The sequence below is a fragment of the Haliotis rufescens genome, unplaced genomic scaffold (genome assembly GCF_023055435.1).
Source record: "Haliotis rufescens isolate VD_foot unplaced genomic scaffold, xgHalRufe1.0.p SCAF_8, whole genome shotgun sequence".
NCBI classification, from domain to species: domain Eukaryota; kingdom Metazoa; phylum Mollusca; class Gastropoda; order Lepetellida; family Haliotidae; genus Haliotis; species Haliotis rufescens.
The window spans coordinates 46552943-46570521 of record NW_025964372.1 but is presented as its reverse complement, the minus strand read 5'-3'; the positions used below and the strand labels follow the sequence as shown (position 1 = coordinate 46570521).

Genomic DNA, 17579 nt, shown 5'->3' with positions numbered 1-17579 from the left:
TGATTTTTTACCTCTTTGCTTCTAGTCAATAATATGTTGTGTTTGTATTGGTTTTGGAGAGTCCGAACGTTAATAGGAACTTTTTAGGCATTCCTAATTCAAGTTAAACTTAGAGTGCATGGAGAATGTATATTTCAGCTGACTGGTGTATGTCATGGAATCTGGTAAGGTGAACCAGTGAATTGAATGACCTGTGACAGTGAGGCATAATGACATGTCAATAACAAGAGGCCCATAGGGCCTGTATCGCTCACCTTGATATGTACGCAATCATGACAAAGTATACTTTTGCATTGTACGTGTATATAATACGTGCATTCTTCTCATTATACTCTTAATTGTACATATGATTATACGGCGATCTAAACTGTCTCCAAGTTATAAACTCATTTGAGCCCCGCCACAGCAATTTAGCCAAATTACCCCTATTTAGCCCCGCCCCTCAGGCTCTTTGTGGGTTCAGCCCCACCATGTGTACAATTTTGAATCCTCCCCACCAGAAAATGCTTCCAACCAAATAGGGTTGATATCTATTTCTTAGTTCCAGAGATGAAGTCGCTTAAAGCAATAATGCCAAGTTACCCCTAGTTGACCCCGCCCCTCAGCCCCTTGGGGGCTACCCCCACCATTTGTACGATTTTGAATCTTCACCGTAGGAGAATGCTTCAGCCCCATCATTTGTACAAGTTTGAATTCCCACCACCTGGGGATGCTTCCAGTCAAATTTCGTTAATTTCCTATTAGTGGTTCAGAAGAAGAAGTCGTGTGAATACATTGTTGACGTATGGATGACGGATCGGGTGAGCTAATGACATAATTAGCTAAGCCATTGATCCTGAACACCCAATCTTGTTAAGCCAGACAGTACACAGAGCAAATTATGCAGGACTTATTGGTTAAATACGGAATGAGTGAGTGAGTGAGTTAATGCTTTACGTCACATCGGCAATATTTCAGCCTAAATACGGAATGATATTATGACTTACAGACGTGGGGAGCTGAGAAAAGAAATGAGCCCATCCATCAGGAAAATGCACAAATCAGTCATTGGCTACATTGGCTACAATGACAACTCTACGAGTGCAGGTTTCAACTCCTTCAGCACACACCTTATAATGCTGATCTGATGAGTTCATAGAAGTTGTGGAGAATTATTTCGACAGCCAAGAGATATACGTCATCACTTTCTTCAGGTCCCAGAAGCTGAAAGACTTCTACGAACCATCTTTGGCAAAAGTGTAAGAATGTGAAAGCGGATTCTGTCTTTCAGAAATAAGAAATCGACCCTCGTATATCAGACGTAAATGTTGCACACAGTTGTTATGCCCTCGAGTGAGTGAGTGAGTGACTGAGTGAGTGAGTGAGTGAGGTTTTACGTCGCTTTTATTCCAGCAATATGACGTCGGGGGTACACCAGAAATGGGCTTGACACATTGTACCTATGTCGGGAATCGAACCCGGGTCTTCGGCGTGACGGGCGAATGCTTTAAACCCTAGGCTACCGGACCGCCTCTTATGCCTTCGAAAAACAGAGGTAGTTAGTAATGGGTGTAGCTTTGAACGAGAAATGTGCATGTTTGTGGTTTTACTCCACACGACCCTTTTTGGATATTTTGTTATAGCATACTTCTGGCAATTGTCTGATAACATTATAGTCTCGTGCTCCTCATTACATATGCAGGGCATGTTAGGAGTTGACTCTTAACCAGTTTTGGTTTATAACCAAGTGTCACCAAAGCAATAAAGATCATGATCAAGCTACACCTTGGAGCCCACAAACAGTAACCGCCATGGGGCTTAACTCTCCACGGTGAATTGCACTACTTCAAACGACACGGTTGTTTTGTTTCTCAGATATTTCATATGTTTCATTCATTTGTACTGATTATTGTTAATTGGGTTCGTGTCAAATTTCTACCAATGGTATGGCTGTTCGACCCACTACCCTCAGGACACAGTAGCTTAAGTCCACCTGGTCCATCCAGGATGTTATGTTCTTAATCCTGATTCAATACCTTCTGAATCAGAGCAACTGTAATATTTCTGTCTACATGTTAACTTTGTGTAAATGTATAAAATGTCAAAATTCATGAAGGGTGTCGTGTAGTTTATTATCACCACTGTTTGCATATCGAAGACCGCGAGCAGGATGTGCTTTTGGAAAGGAATCTCATGGAATTCGTGCTTTACCCAACCACTTAAAAGTCTACCGACTGAAGCGGTTTTTGATAACAATACCGCGTTGAAACATGGTCAGTTATGTGTCAGTTGTCATTTTGTAACTTTTACTATAAGAAGTAAATTCTTAGCATATGCTCTTCAGTATTGCTTGTGCAGTAAAACATTAGATCAATCTTAAACTAGCCAGTCAAACAAATCAGTATCCTATGACAAGAATGAATACACTGAAAACTGTCATGGAACTCATCTAGTCATAATTATCAACTGCTAATCGTTGCAGATTCCCCCGGAGAAACTTAAGAGGTCCAAGAGGACTTCCTGTAGTTTGCTTCTTGAAGACGAGAGTGATTTTGGTTCCTGGCAACTTCACAGTATTCAATCACCAAAGAGCTACCAATTCCTAAATCACATGAAGCGAAGATTTGCTTTATTTCTGGAACGTGTTGCAAAGGATTCAAATCACGGTCGATTTGTCAAACAAATATGTGTCGCCAGGTAGATGTTGTTTATTCCGTTAGAATGTAGGCCATCGGCTGAAATTCACAACATAAGTAAACACTATGTGCAGTTACAAATAACAGTCATACTTATTTATTGGTTAGTTTAGGACTGGAAGTGCTAGTTTAGAACGGTTGTCGGTATTAACAGCGACATTGGTTCCGTGCGTTCCACATTGGTTTTCAGCATTGCATGCTATATCAGGTCAAACTTCAGCGATCCATAGTGTAAGTTTATTAATTATATACTTCACAAACCTTTAGATATACTTTGGATTTAATCCATGTTCAATTTTTTTGTTTATTCAGTTTGTGAAAAGTCTAGAATAATGTAGCATCAGAAACCACGTGTAAACTTTATGATGCGCACTCAAAATCTCCGCGTAGTTTTTTCATAGATGTTTGCTGTATGCTGTTTGTAAGCTTAATGATTGCTCTGACGCTTCTCTCAGTGTTTATGCTATGCTGAGATGACTCGGAGTTATATAAAGTTAAAGTCTACCACACGGTAGTAAAAGTGCCCGCATACATGTGTTTTCCTTATTGCAAAAGGAGGAGACACGGGTGGCCCAGTCGTCTATGTCGTTGCGATTCGCTGTGTAGAGTTGCGTCCCTTGGGCACCCTAGAAACCTATAATTTTGGGTTCGAATCTCGGTTCGCCCCGATTATGTTTCTAGGTTTGTCAGCACCATACCCGTGCTCGTGGGTTTCACCGAAGTGGTAAACGTCTTAGACCTGCATTCACTTCAGGCTTTCCTCCCACATTAAGCTGACACGCCGTGATATAACTGGAATAGTGTTAAAAGCGGCGTTAAACCCAACTCACGCACTCACTCAAGACCAAAAAGACGTTTACCAAGCAAATTAAACACAACATTTTGCTTGATGAATGATTTCTTCATGTACAAGTCCACCAAACAGTGTTCAACAATACAGTTATACCGCCAGCCAACCTCCAAGAGCTAGCAGTTCGCGAACCACCCAAATCAAACTGGATGAAATCTGGAAAATACTGTGTTACAAATGATAACCATGTTTCCGTCAATCCTATGAAGTCAATGTTTTCGACAAAGAACAGAAAATCAAGGTCTCGCAGTTTACTTTGAATTTCAGAGACCTTCAAAAATATGAAGCTAACAGTGTTATAGGTAACAGGCTGAGATCGATGACTGATGTGGTTGCCATGTCCACACACCTATTTTATTCTCATAGGATACTGTGAAGTAGAGGATTCCTTCTAAGAGATCCCAACTATATCTTTTGATGTACTTATTGATGGAACTTGATAGGAATCGACAATTACACGAATCTTGGAGCATATTTACCTTGTCTCTGAGAATTGCCAGGCCACCTGAGTCATCAGTATCTTCACGTTCATCTTCTGGTTAATTTTGCCTTTCATAAAATGCATCAATGTCCAGTCTCAAAGATTCCTGTTCATTTCAATAGATCAATATAAGTTTTCAGTTCATTGATACACTTGTTCAACTGTTGAGTGTCAAGTTCTATGTCTTTAATGTCTTTCGAAAGATCACACTTAACTGAACGAAGTTCGTCTAAAATCTCCGATTAAACTGACGTCAATTCGGTGCATTCAGAGCAAAATGGGCCTGGGTTACTCTCAATATCCCAGCAAAGTAATAGTTCCTCAGATAATTGATATATAGGTTTACTTACAGACATGATGCTACAGAGGACCATGCCTGTGACGAAGAGCCGATAGCGAACACTGTCCCATGACATCACTTCAAGTACACGGTAGATGGCTGCATATGGCCGACTTGACGGGTTCCTCTCAGCTCGCAAAAAGTACCATCCCGCATCCTCCAACCCGCAATCCTCCACTGTTATACCCATTTTAACGATAGGATATCCATTATAGTTTGATAGCTTAAAAAAACTTTGAATGTTTAACTCTGGTCACACAACTTTTGAGGAACGTTGAAATCTTCGTAGAAAGGGCATGCTCGATTGTACCGCAAATGTTGTAGAATGCTGACTCAATTGGCTGGAGCTGTGCAATTTTGCTGGACAAGTTGACCATTGGAATGTGGAAGTGATCTCTTTGGTGTGGATACTTTTGTACATTGCTTTTCTCCTCTTCTGTTATGGTGAGGCAGGGCATCATTCACAGTCCTGTTCCTCTCCTTATACCTATACAAGCTGTTGCAGTGGGTGTAACATCACGGATAGATTTTACCTTATGTTCTTTACAGATACCACCATCCTATACTTTTCGACAGTCTAATCTTCAGGCACTTTATGACCAACGTCCTAAACCCTGTGTTATCATGGGAGATTTAAATGGCCAAAACCCACTTTGGGGTAGTAATGACAGCATTTCTTCTTAAATAATGACTTATACATTTGAAATGATGGTTCTGAAACATATCTGCATCCTGCAACTGAAATGTACCCTTGTGTGGATTTGTCAGTTGTAGATTCTAATTTACTGAGTGAATTTGAATGAAAATGATGAGTCCACGATTACCTTTGTGGAAGTGACCATTGTCCTACCCTTTTAAAATCTGTGACACCATCTGATGTACCCCCGTCATCGAAATGGAATGTCACTAAGGCCAACTGGGCTTAAAATAAAATCCTTTGTGCTGACAAACTAAAACCTGATGCTTTTATTAATGTTCCCGATCCAAAAGAAATTTTCTCTGATGCACTGAATAAGATAGTTGATGACTGTGTCCTCACATACGTAAGCCATGGTTTAACAACGACTGCAAACAAGCTAGGGGGGTAAGGAAAAAGGCTGAACAGTATTTCAGACGCCATCCAATGGTCCAATCTAAATAAATTCAAAATTGTAAATGTTACAACCCGGCTGATTTTTCTAAGAGACGTGTTAGTAATTACCTGCTGTAACGACATTTTGTTGTTGCATAGTCGTTACTCTGCTGTTGGTGACATACAATTGAGTTAGCAAATCAGTACATTCTGATTATTTGTAAAACTCAAGTTAGTTTAACAGCACTGCAGGGGAACTAACTCGAGTTAGTGACTGAGTTTGTTTTAACGCCTCTTTGAACGATATTACGGTTTACTTGACTGTTCAGAAGTAGAGAGCTGAATTCAACATTTATCCGTATTCTACATTGTATATGCATCCTATATTTTTAGAAATCTGGTTTAAAATGAGGTAATTGGAAGAAATATAAGAAAGTTATTTCAAGAAAGTTGTGATTGTTAGAAGGCCACCGTTAAATATATATTCTACATAAGTGATCGTTTATTGAAGTGAAGTAACTGTTAACCTTCATAAAGCAATATAACACCTATAAACTCAATTCTCTTGCCATTATGGAAATATTTTCATAATTTTCAAAACTACATAATTCAACATTTGTTATCGAAGTGCACAGAGTATATATTCTCTACCGATGTACATCTCAATAAAATATTGCTTTAATGTACTTTCAGGTTACGATACCTTTTAAGAGTAAAGATCTGAGATATCTTACTTCAAAATTTATCACATATACATTGAATACATACTAATGCCCGTGGCTCACAAACTCTGTGTATATTGCAAGAAGTATAGATGCAATAATACCCCTGAATTGTGAAACAATTGTCCATTAACAGTGTTTTTCAAATACTCAACACTGAGTTTATCAGTGCAGTTTCCATGACATTACCATTTCCACTGCTGGTGCGTAACAGCATGATTCAATATCAAGTGATTACTCTCGGTTTTCAGAAGGTGGGGGCAGGTATGATTCTTGACAGAAATAGCTCAAAACATTTGTTTATCAAGCGCCATCTCCAAAGGATGTACTCAAATCTCCTGACATTTATTTCCCCGTTTAATGGATCCGTGTGCACATATATTCCAGCCAATATACAATCCAATCAGAGTCACTGTAGTAACCTGAGCAACTGCTGAGATACAATAACGCCCATATATCAATATCAATACATGACATTGCAGTCATCACCACTGAACACTGAAATCATGTTTTTCAAGTCAGCAAGAACGCTGTCTTTACTCATCGCCATATTTGGCGCATGTATCTCTAATACAACCCAGTCGACATTAAGAAGACTGAAGACATATCTCCAAGGGCACACAGCTACAGCTGGCATCACTGTTCAACTCCAGGTTGACAAACAGGTCAACATAAGTTTGTTGCCAATGTCCATCTCCAATCTCAATGCTGCCGAGCAGACATTCACTTTCAGTGCCGGTGTCTCGATGAAATGGTTCGACCACAATCTAGCTTGGAACAAAACTGAGTATGATGATATTGAAAACGTGACCATCTCTGCAGCCTACGTGTGGACACCTTCCCTGATCATCCCTAACGGTGTTGACAACGTAGTACCGGGTTCAGTACTATCTCCTGAGATTCAGAGTAGAGGAAAAGCAAAGCAACTAATCGTTGAGAGTTTCAAGACCAGTTGTCAAATAGACATCACTCTGTACCCGTTTGACCAGCAACGATGTAGCATCCTGTTCATGCCTGTCAATAGTTTCAAACCTGGAATATATGCGACTGGTTCTATAATGGACACTCTACCGACTTTCTTCATTGAGAACAGTGAATGGGAGTTGGTTGACACACATGCCAAGGTTATAGACCCCCAAATGATATATATATCAAGAGTTGCATCGTTTGAGTTTCTCCTGAAACGCAAGAGCATGTTTTATATAGTGAGTATCATCTTTCCTATGGCTCTTCTCTCTCTGCTCAACGCCTGCGTGTTCCTCCTACCAGCTGATTCGGGAGAGAAGATGTCCTACCTCATCTCAATATTTGTGTCCTATGCAGTGTTCATGAACTTCGTCAATGACTCGATCCCCAAGTCTGGAGACGTGTGTCGACTGTCTGTGTACCTGACCCTCATCCTCTGCCAGAGCTGCCTGACCATCATCACCACAATGGCCACACTCAACGTCCGCAATAATGGTCTCCTATTTCAGACCAAGACGGACGTACAGCCAGCAAAGGACAATGCAAACACGACCAGCACTCAACGAACGATTGTAAAATCTGCGTCAAACGTCCGCCGCGCAGACTACGTTCTGTTCGGCATGTTTCTGCTTCTGGCACTGATGTCCCTGCTGGTGTTTTGCGTATAAGACAGCATTCGTCTGGAGCTCAACATCCAATTCCCCCAACTGTGTGATGGAAGGTCTGTGGTGTAATTATCATTTATTCAAATGAACATAGAGTTATTCAATGACATGTAGTGATTCCTTCAGTAATTATTCTCTCTGTGATCAATGAGTGAGTGAGTTGGGTTTAACGCCACTTTTAACAGTATTCAAGTTATATCACGGCGTGTCAGTTTAATTTTGGAGGAAAACCCGAAGTGATGCAGGTTTCAGACGTTAACCACTTCGGTGAAACCCACGAGCAAAGGTATGGTGCTGACAAACCTAGAAATATAATCGGGGCGAACCTGCATTCAAACCCACAATCATAGGTTTCTGGCGTGCCTCCGGGAAGCAACTCTGCTCAGCGAATCGCGGCGCCTCAGACGACAGGGGCCACCCGTGCCCCCTGGGATCAATGACATGAGTGTAGATGTGTGTGACGGAGATTCTCCTGTTGCCTTCAATGTGACTATTTGACCCATGTGCTGACAGTCAATATGTTGTGCAATTTTTTTGTTGAGATTTCGATTTTTCTAGGGACTTTAGGGATATTCCTAAATCAAATTTACCTGACAGTGAATGTTTTTAGTGACAGGCTGTATATAATTGAATGCTTTTCCACATGCAACTTTAGTCATTTGAGCAAATTATGTCTCTGTGACAAGTCATTAAAATACAGACGACCTTTGGAAAATGAAAAACTTCATGAAAGTGCAGTGGGCACGTACTTGCAGAAAAAAGATCTTAATACCAAAAGCCATCAATGAAGATGTGAGTACAAAACTTAAATAAATGGATCCTTCTTATGCCAACGTAGAGAGCGAGACAGCAGCGTTTAATGGGGACAGGAAGAGCGTGATCAGCTCGTCGTTGGTTTCTAAAACTATTGACATCTGATGAAAACCGCACCAGGCACAACAGGTCTCATGATAACATGGCTGTCTTTGAATCTGATACGGAAAGGTTTTGTAATGATTTGTAACTATGTGTCATAGCGACTGATTTAAACACCAATTGTCTGAAGAACATTTAATTGCAAAGGCTCATTACCCTGGAGCCATGAGCTATATGCCTTGAAACACTTACTTGCTGTTATTTATAAGATGCTAATCCTAATTGTTAATCCCAATTTTTGTGTACATCGACCGTCTGCCATCCTGCTGATGAATTACTGTTTACATTTATATTTATTACTTACTAAATGTCAGGTAACCTTGGCTATATAAGCCTTGGTCCAGAGAGAACGAAAAAAAAGAAAGCTCTTACCCTTAGCCTAGCTAGGGTTAGGCTGGGTGCTCCGGGGCACCTAGACAACAACCACTACCACTACGTGCTGACCTGGCACAGTGTCTTTTGTATGTATATATATTTACATGTATAAAGTAAAACTGTATATACCGCAAGCCATCGTCTCCAAGTTGTCACTTCCTACTGAGAACCATACGTCGGCCCCTTGCATATACGAGTATGCAAATTCTTCATTAATCGATGTCAGACCAGACACGCGTGGTAATATGGATGAAGCCTGCGTTCACATATTCCAGCCTGATTAAAAAAAACAATTAAAACCGTACAAGCATTTGGCATCTCCACTACCAAAGAAGGCAATACCACATCAGCTCAACGTTCTTATGTGCTTAATCCTAATATGTTCTGAGTGAGTGAGTGCTAGCTGCTAGCTATTGGAGGTTGGCTGTCGGTATTACTGTATTGTTAAACGCAGTTTGGTGGACTTGTACATGAAGCAATCATTCATCAAGCAAAATGTTGTGTTTAATTTGCTTGTTAAAGGTCTTTTGGGCCTTGGGCGAGTGAGTGAGTTGGGTTTAACGCCGCTTGTAACAGTATTCAAGTTATATCACGGCGTGTCAGCTTAATGTGGAAGGAAAGCCCGAAGTGAATGCAGGTCTCGGACGTTAACCACTTCGGTGATACCCACGAGCATGGGTATGGTGCTGACAAACCTAGAAAAATAATCGGGGCGAAACGGCATTCAAACCCACAATCATATGTTTCTGGCGTGCCTGTGGGACGCAACTCTGCATAGCGAATTACGGCGCCTTAGACGACTGGGCCATCCGTGCCGCCCAATACGTTCTGAATCTGCGTCAGTTGAAACGAGCGGTTGTAATATGTTTATCTACATGTTTAGTTTGTTGTCTGGAATGACAACTGTTTGCATATCGCCAACAGCGAGCAGAATGTCCCGTGCTAGAGTTGGAAATTCCGCTCATGTTTGTGATATGGAACAGGTATTCTGCATATTGAATATCTGTTGTTTCATTAATAAATGTGTTGTAACAAATTATGCCGATGTGGTCCTTCATTCCTCCAAGAGATCATTTCCTGTCTTATTGATACACATGTATATTAAGACTCTTACATTTAACACATGTTTTATTCAGCGAAAGGGGCGGTCGGGTAGTCTAGTGGGTAAAGAGTTCGCTCGTCACGCTGAAGACCCGGGTTCGATTCCCGACATGGGTACAATGTGTGAAGCCCATTTCTGGTGTCCCCCCGCCGGGATATTGCTGGAATATTGTTAAAAGCGACGTAAAACCATACTCACTCACTCACTCACTATTCAGCGAAAGAAAGGGGTTAAGGTAAGGCGAAATGGAATTTAACCCTCTTGATGACGAGTTTCTGACGTCCATGTTGTTAAGTTCTGCAAAGCGTGAATAGCAGTCACACAGCACTGGGTCTTCCCCAGTACTATTTTATGCAGAGATGTATAATGCACTGCAAAGATTTGTTATCTGTGAAAAAACAACAAATGGCGCCACTCTGAAATATATCGATACATTTACTGTGCGACGAAAATGTGTATTTGACAGTCTCGTGTAAACTGTAGGTGAACAAAATACTGGACCATGATGTTTTTGTCAGTAAATTTCAATCACAACTCACCAATATCCTCTTTATTTGTTATCAAATGTTTGTTCTATCCGATGACATTGGTATCGCCCAGCTCCTGTGGTCAGTCATCCCATGCCATGATTTTTTCCATTTGTCATGGTTCAGAAGGGCGGTCGGGTAGCCTAGTGGTTAAAGCGTTCGCTCGTCACGCTGAAGACCCGGGTTCGATTTCCGACATGGGTACAATGTGTGAAGCCCATTTCTAGTGACCCCCGCCGTGATATTGCTGGAATATTGCTAAAAAAGTCGCGTAAAACCATACTCACTCACTCACTCACTCATGGTTCAGAAAAAGGGGTTTAATTAACTTTGTTCTTTGTGTATATCTGGTTCCGATTCTGATTGCGAATGTGCACTGGTACAAGGGACCGTCTATTATACAGGAGCGCCGTAAAGTACAATATTCGCTATCTCCCTTCGAGTCTTCAATATGCTAATGAATAAAGGCTAAGACTATTTGAAGTTTAATGGATGTGAATGAACGTCTATATAACCGATTGTATGACTATCCCATGGAGTAGTCCTTGTGCCAAGTAGGCACGCTGGTCGCTCTAGTGGATTGGCGTAGACCCGGTGCTGGTGCGTTGTGGGGTTGCTGTCGAGGGCAGGTAGCTGCGGTGTCATGATGGGTGCCGGTACAATGATGTGGGTTGCTATGTCGTCATAGATCGAGTCATTGTGAACTGGGGTGAACTTGGTCTCGGTCGAGGTGAACTCTGGTCCCCCATCCGATGGAAGCTTTTTTGGAGTCCCGTTCGGCACAAAGGCGCGATTATGAGGCCGGTGGTGCAACCTGTCGACGTCGAGGTGATGGGCCAGTTCGAAGTAGTGTATGCCCCTGGGTACGAAAAAGTTCGAGCACACTGCCTGTAAGGGGTATACAGCCGGGACAGGTAGGGATGGCGACACTCCAGGCTGTGATGGTGCAATCCGGTGGCAGTGTTCGCAGTTGTTCCAAGTGGCACTGACGTTGTCCGACATGCCTGGCCAGAACACAGAGGATTCTGCACGGGCGGTCATCGTCGTGTAAGGTGCTCAGCACCTCGCTCAAAGTAAGGGTTGTATGACTACTCTGTCCTTGAAGGTCGTCTTGTGGCGGTCGTCCTCGTGTAGGGACACTGTGGTTACCGTTCCATGCGTCCACACTGTCTTGCGCTTCTCGTTAGGTACGCGTCTCGCCTGGTGGAATGGGGATTGGGTGTGGTGGGTCTCACGGAACGCATGCTTGTTCAAGGCTTGCCGTTCTTGTTTGTGCAGATACCATGTGATCACACCATCTCACAGGCGTCCGATGAGTACTTCCTCCAACACGCCGAGACGAACGTCCTGGTCGAAGCTTGCTTTTACCTTGTCTTGCCAGTGTATGACCATGGGGATTGGAGTGTGACAGGCAAACGGTGTTGCCTCCTCACCAAGCATAAGACGTAGCGGTGGGCCGGTCATTCTCTGTAGGGGTTGGTGTGGTCACGTGTTGAATGTGCTCTGAGCGGACATCCTGAGTAAGTGTTTCTGTAGTGCTTCTCTGTTGGCCTCAATGCCGAACAGGCAGCTCTGGCACACCGTGACGGCCATGGCGGGCAGGGATACCGTGTGGGTGAGTTTCAGGAGGTCGAAACCCAACACTCAGTGGTGAGAGTGAGGTTGACGTACGGCTGCGGGCTGGACACGCGTTTCATTCACTTATCGAACATATCATCGTACAGGTGGTGATCGAGGGAGCGTGTGCATAACTCGTCGTCCGCGCTGGCCATGGCGACCGTGAATAGCTCGACGAAGGCTGCCATCTGCTCGTCGTACATATTATCGGTCTCCTCTGACAGGGGCCTAGTCGGTCGGCTGCTCAGGCACATCTTTTCGAGGCGATTCTGGCGGCCACATTTCTGGCACATTTTTCCATACCCAGGGCACTTCAGGGCGCGCCACTGAGGTTTCTTGCCGTGGCCCACCTTGCCGCAGTAGACGCATACCCCTTCGGTTTCACCAACCTGGCTCCTCCCCTGGTGCGAACGTTTTGTTGTATCCCCCGCCGATACGAACTATTGATCGCATCTGTGCTCTGAGGGTCGAGTAGGCGCGATGCCGAGCGATTTCCAGATTCCTTGGCCTCAATATACTCTATCATGTCCTTTAACGGCATGTCCTGGTTCTTTTCCCCATACAGGTCAAGTTGTATTCCTTGGTCCTCGATGCAGCAATCACACTGCGTAGTATCTCTTCCGTGAAGTCATTGACTTGATCTCACCCTGTCTTGGTGTATTTCATGTCATGCTTGCATGCGTGTCGTCTTGCTGTGCGTAGCTATATAGTCACAACCATCGATCGGGCACTACACATTCATAGGCGTCATCAGGACTGTTATTCTGTAGTGAATGTCGGTGATACACGCGTGTATACAGTGTTCTGCGGGCTTCGATTGGGTACGGTACCTGTCGACGTTCTCGTGGTCCGTTTGCACCTAGTCGTGTCCTCCTCAGCACTGAGTTCCATTTGTTCGATCACTTTACTTGAGAGAACCAGCTTGAAATGACAATAACTAAACAAGTTTTGGACAGGTCGAAACACAGGCGTGTTTAGAATTATATCTGGTTCCGGTTCTGATTGCGCATGTGCACTGGTACAAGGGACTGTCTATTATACAGGAGCGCCGTATAATACAATGTTCTCTAAATTGAAAAGTGACTTGTATGCTGAAACGTTAAAACGTAGCCTTATGTTCTTATTAGTTACGAACGAACGCAAGGAAAAAGAGAAAGATATTTCTGTACAGTCCGCACACTTGGCTATTTTAACGGAACTAAGATGACGTCAGACGTCTTTCTTTAAAACGTCACAGCAAAATTGTTTCCTAGCACCCATGAGGTCAATTTCCTTCTGGCGGGTCACATAGAGATTACTACACGAGTGTCTGTCAGATACCATTTATCTTACAAGTTGTTGGAAGATGGAAATTAAATGGTGTGTGACTGACCCGAGTGCAGTAATCCGTTTCTTATACACCCTTAAATGATGGCACTTTTTTGCATCGAATCGATGCATTTCTTCTATTCTCATGATCGCAGTGGCTCAATACACAACACAACGGTCATGAGTGACGTCATCCGACGTACTGCTTACTACTCATAAACAATGTGACCATACACAATTGCGTGGAACGATGCTCATGATGTCAATCACTGGATTTTCTGGTCCAGACTCGATTATTTACAGACCGCCGTCATATAGCTAGAATATTGCAAAGTGTGGCGTTAAACAACAAACAAACAATCCATACACAATAAGGTTTATATGTGTCATATCTGTGGATTACCAAGGCGAAAATTATAATGGAAACTAGATAACATCAAAGAACCCACTGGTTGACATAGGTGAACATACGACCTGAAGCACGAGCAACTTAACAATGACAAACAATCAAGAAAGAAGTCCGTCATAATCTGACCTCAGGTCATCACCATGGAGTAGCCAATCATGAGCCTGGAGGTTTTTCTCATACATATGTTTGATACCAGCTATCTCAAATGCGTTTCTCAGCCACAGGTGTATAAGAAATCAGACTGACTGTGGCCTTGCTAGTGGGTTTAGCCAATGTAATGGGTAAAAAGGAGACAGTGCATCTTTTATGCATTTTCAGTAGGGAGCTGAGTTTAACAATTATTCGTATTTACATAGCATATGCATCATATTTTTTTCTGAAATCATTATGGTTTAAATGAGGAAATCGGATGAAATATAAGAAAGTTTGTTCAAGAAAGTTGAATATCTAGTTTTACATTAATGATCGTTAATCGAGGTGACTGTAAACTTTTAATAAAAATATATCAACTATAAACTCAATTCACTAGTCGTGGAACTATTTTCATAAACTTCATAAACTGATGTACATCATTATCAATATACAATGATGTTAGCAAAATATTGGATTAATGTACTTTCAGGTTCACATACCTTTTAAGAGTAAAGATCTGAGATATCTTATTTCTGAATTTTATCCATGAACATTTTATCCATAATACATATACGTGGTTGACAAACTATGTATATATTGCAGGAAGTGCAGATCCAAATAACACGCCTGAACAAACCGTCCATTAACAATGTTTTTCAAATGCTCAACACTGAGTTTATCAGGACAGCGAGATTGTGTCCGTGACATTATCATTTCCAGTACGGGTGCATACCTGCATGATTCAATATAAAATGACTGCTCTCTGTTTGCAGCTTAATGGATCCGTGTGCATACATATTTCAGCCCACGAAGTGAGATTATTTCAAAGAGCTGTTCTCAACTGCATGATTCAACTAAAAGTTATAGTCTCTTCTTACAGAACGTGGGGCAGATATTTATATAGCAACAAGCATCTGTTTGTGAAGCGCTTACTACCGCTAAGAGATGCGTTCAAAGCTTCTCGCTTTTGATTCCCCGTTTAATGGATACGTGTGTACTCTTGTTCCAGTCCACGCGGCAGTGTACAACCAATCAGAGTCACTGTCGTAACCTAAGCAACTGCTGAAATAGAATAACATCTGCATATCAAGATATGTCATTGTAAACATCACCACCGAACACTCACATCATGTTTTTCATGTCTGCAATAACGCTGTCACTGCTCTTCTTCGGAGCTAGTATCTCCAACAGAACCAAGACAACATTAGGAAGACTGAAGACATATCTCCAAGGTGAAACTGTTAGTGATGGCATCAGTACTGATCTCTCAAATGAGAAACAGGTTAACATGAGTGTGTTGCCAATGTCCATCTCCAATCTCAATGCAGCCGAACAGACATTCACTTTTAGTTTGGGGATCGTCATGACGTGGTTCGACCCTGATCTGGCTTGGAACAAAACTGATTATGATGATATTGAACAGGTGGCTATCTCGAAAGACTACGTGTGGACACCTTCCGTGACCATCCCTAATGGCATCAACAACATTGCCCCGATTTCAAGACAATCCCCAGAACTTCACAGTGATGGAAAAGCACAACTTACAATCACTGACAGTTTCACGACCAGTTGTCAAATAGACATCACTCTTTACCCGTTTGACCAGCAGCAATGTGACATCTTGTTCATGCCTGCAAATAATTACGATCTTGGAGTTGAAACGATTGGTTCTATTTTTACAATATTACCTGCTTTCTTTATTAAGAACAGTGAATGGGAGTTGGTTGACATACGCGCCAAGATTGTGAACGTCAAACTGCGGCGGATACCAAATTGTGTATCATTTGAGTTTTTTCTGAAACGCAAGAGCATGTTCTATATAGTGAGTATCATCTTTCCTATGGCTCTTCTCTCTGTGCTCAACGCCTGTGTGTTCATCCTACCAGCTGACTCCGGAGAGAAGATGTCCTACCTCATCTCAATATTTGTGTCCTATGCAGTGTTCATGAACTTCGTCAATGACTCGATCCCCAAGTCTGGAGACGTGTGTCGACTGTCTGTGTACCTGACCCTCATCCTCTGTCAGAGCTGCCTGGCTATCATCACCACCATGGCCACACTCAACGTCCGCAATAACGGTCACCTATTTCAGACCAAGACAGATTTACAGCCAGGGAACGATACATTAAACAGCAACAGCACAGCACGTCTGTATGTGATGCGTGCGTCAAAGGCCCGCCGTGCAGACCACGTTTTCTTCTGGGTGTTCCTGTTTCTGGCACTGATGTCGCTGCTGGTGTTTTGTGTATAAGGTGACATTTGTCTGGAGCCCTCACTGTGTGATGGAAGGCCTGTTTACGTTGTGTTATAAGCATTTTAAACGTGGGATGTGTGGTGATTTAATGTGAAAACACACACACACACACACACACACACACACACACACACACACACACACACACACACACACACACACACACACACACACACACACACACACACACACACACACACACACACACACACACACACACAACACTCAATAAGAGAAACATGATATTTCACTTGATACATGAAATATCCTCTGTTTATTTGTCTTAGTATCGGCATATGAGTTTCAAAAAGTATATTACATTGAGGTTAACCGGGAGTTTTTACAACTTTCATTATAATGTTAACAAATTTACATAGTTTCTTTGGACAGATGTCTAATGGCAGTTAAATATTTCCTGGAGTTGTAACATGTTTTGTCTTTCTTTTTTGTGTTTTAGGATGTAGATTTTTGTTTATTGACATATTTTGAAAATATTAAGGAACTGATCTCCAATGTCAAAACTAACATAAACGTTCATTCAACGGAGTTTTATTCCATCTTCGGGAGGCGATGACAAGATGTTCAAAAGAATAGTAATTTAAAGGATAGGTGTGGAGGAATATTAAATATGTTTCAAGTTTATTGGCGATTTTTAAAAATATGATATGTGGAGCATTAACTAGAATTTGAAATTTATCGCCAAAATTGCCAATATGTATCAGAGAGAGCTTTGGCTTTGTTTCATAACCAAGTGTCACCAAAGCAACGGGTACGGGGTGGGTACACGAAAGATCATAATCAAACTAAACCTGGGAGCCCACAAACAGTAATTTCTATGGGGCTTAACTCTCCAAGTGAATTGCAGTACTTCAAACAACACAATGTGACACGAAAATGTTTAATTTACTTGTACTAATTATTGTGAATTGGGTTCATGTCAACTTTCTACCTTTCTGTTTGACCCGTTTTAACCCAACCTTTAGAAAACATTATGTGATGTGCTTAATCCTGTTCTATCATCTTCTAAATCCGGGCAATTCTAATATTTTTGTCTACATGTGAACTTTGGATGAATGCATAAAATGTCAAAGTTCATGGAGGGTGTCATGTTGTTTATTTCCCCACTGTTTGCATATCGAAGACCACGAGCAGTATCTGCCAAGGGAAGG

At 42.1% G+C, this 17579-nt stretch overlaps 2 protein-coding genes across 2 annotated transcripts; both read left to right on the top strand.

Annotated features, from left to right (window-relative positions):
- The first annotated feature begins 6646 nt into the window (after positions 1-6646).
- Positions 6647-7774, top strand: LOC124143644 (neuronal acetylcholine receptor subunit beta-4-like). The gene has a single exon (XM_046512670.2). It carries the CDS (start codon positions 6647-6649, stop codon positions 7772-7774), a length of 1128 nt encoding a protein of 375 aa, XP_046368626.2.
- Positions 7775-15294: 7520 nt separating this feature from the next.
- On the top strand, positions 15295-16407 carry LOC124143643 (acetylcholine receptor subunit delta-like). The gene has a single exon (XM_046512669.2). The coding sequence runs from the start codon at positions 15295-15297 to the stop codon at positions 16405-16407; it is 1113 nt and encodes a 370-aa protein (XP_046368625.2).
- The last annotated feature ends 1172 nt before the right edge of the window (positions 16408-17579 follow it).

Coding starts and splice junctions, on each gene's coding strand:
- LOC124143644 (XM_046512670.2), top strand. CDS start 6,647: ATGTTTTTCAAGTCAGCAAGAACGCTGTCTTTACTCATCGCCATATTT.
- LOC124143643 (XM_046512669.2), top strand. CDS start 15,295: ATGTCTGCAATAACGCTGTCACTGCTCTTCTTCGGAGCTAGTATCTCC.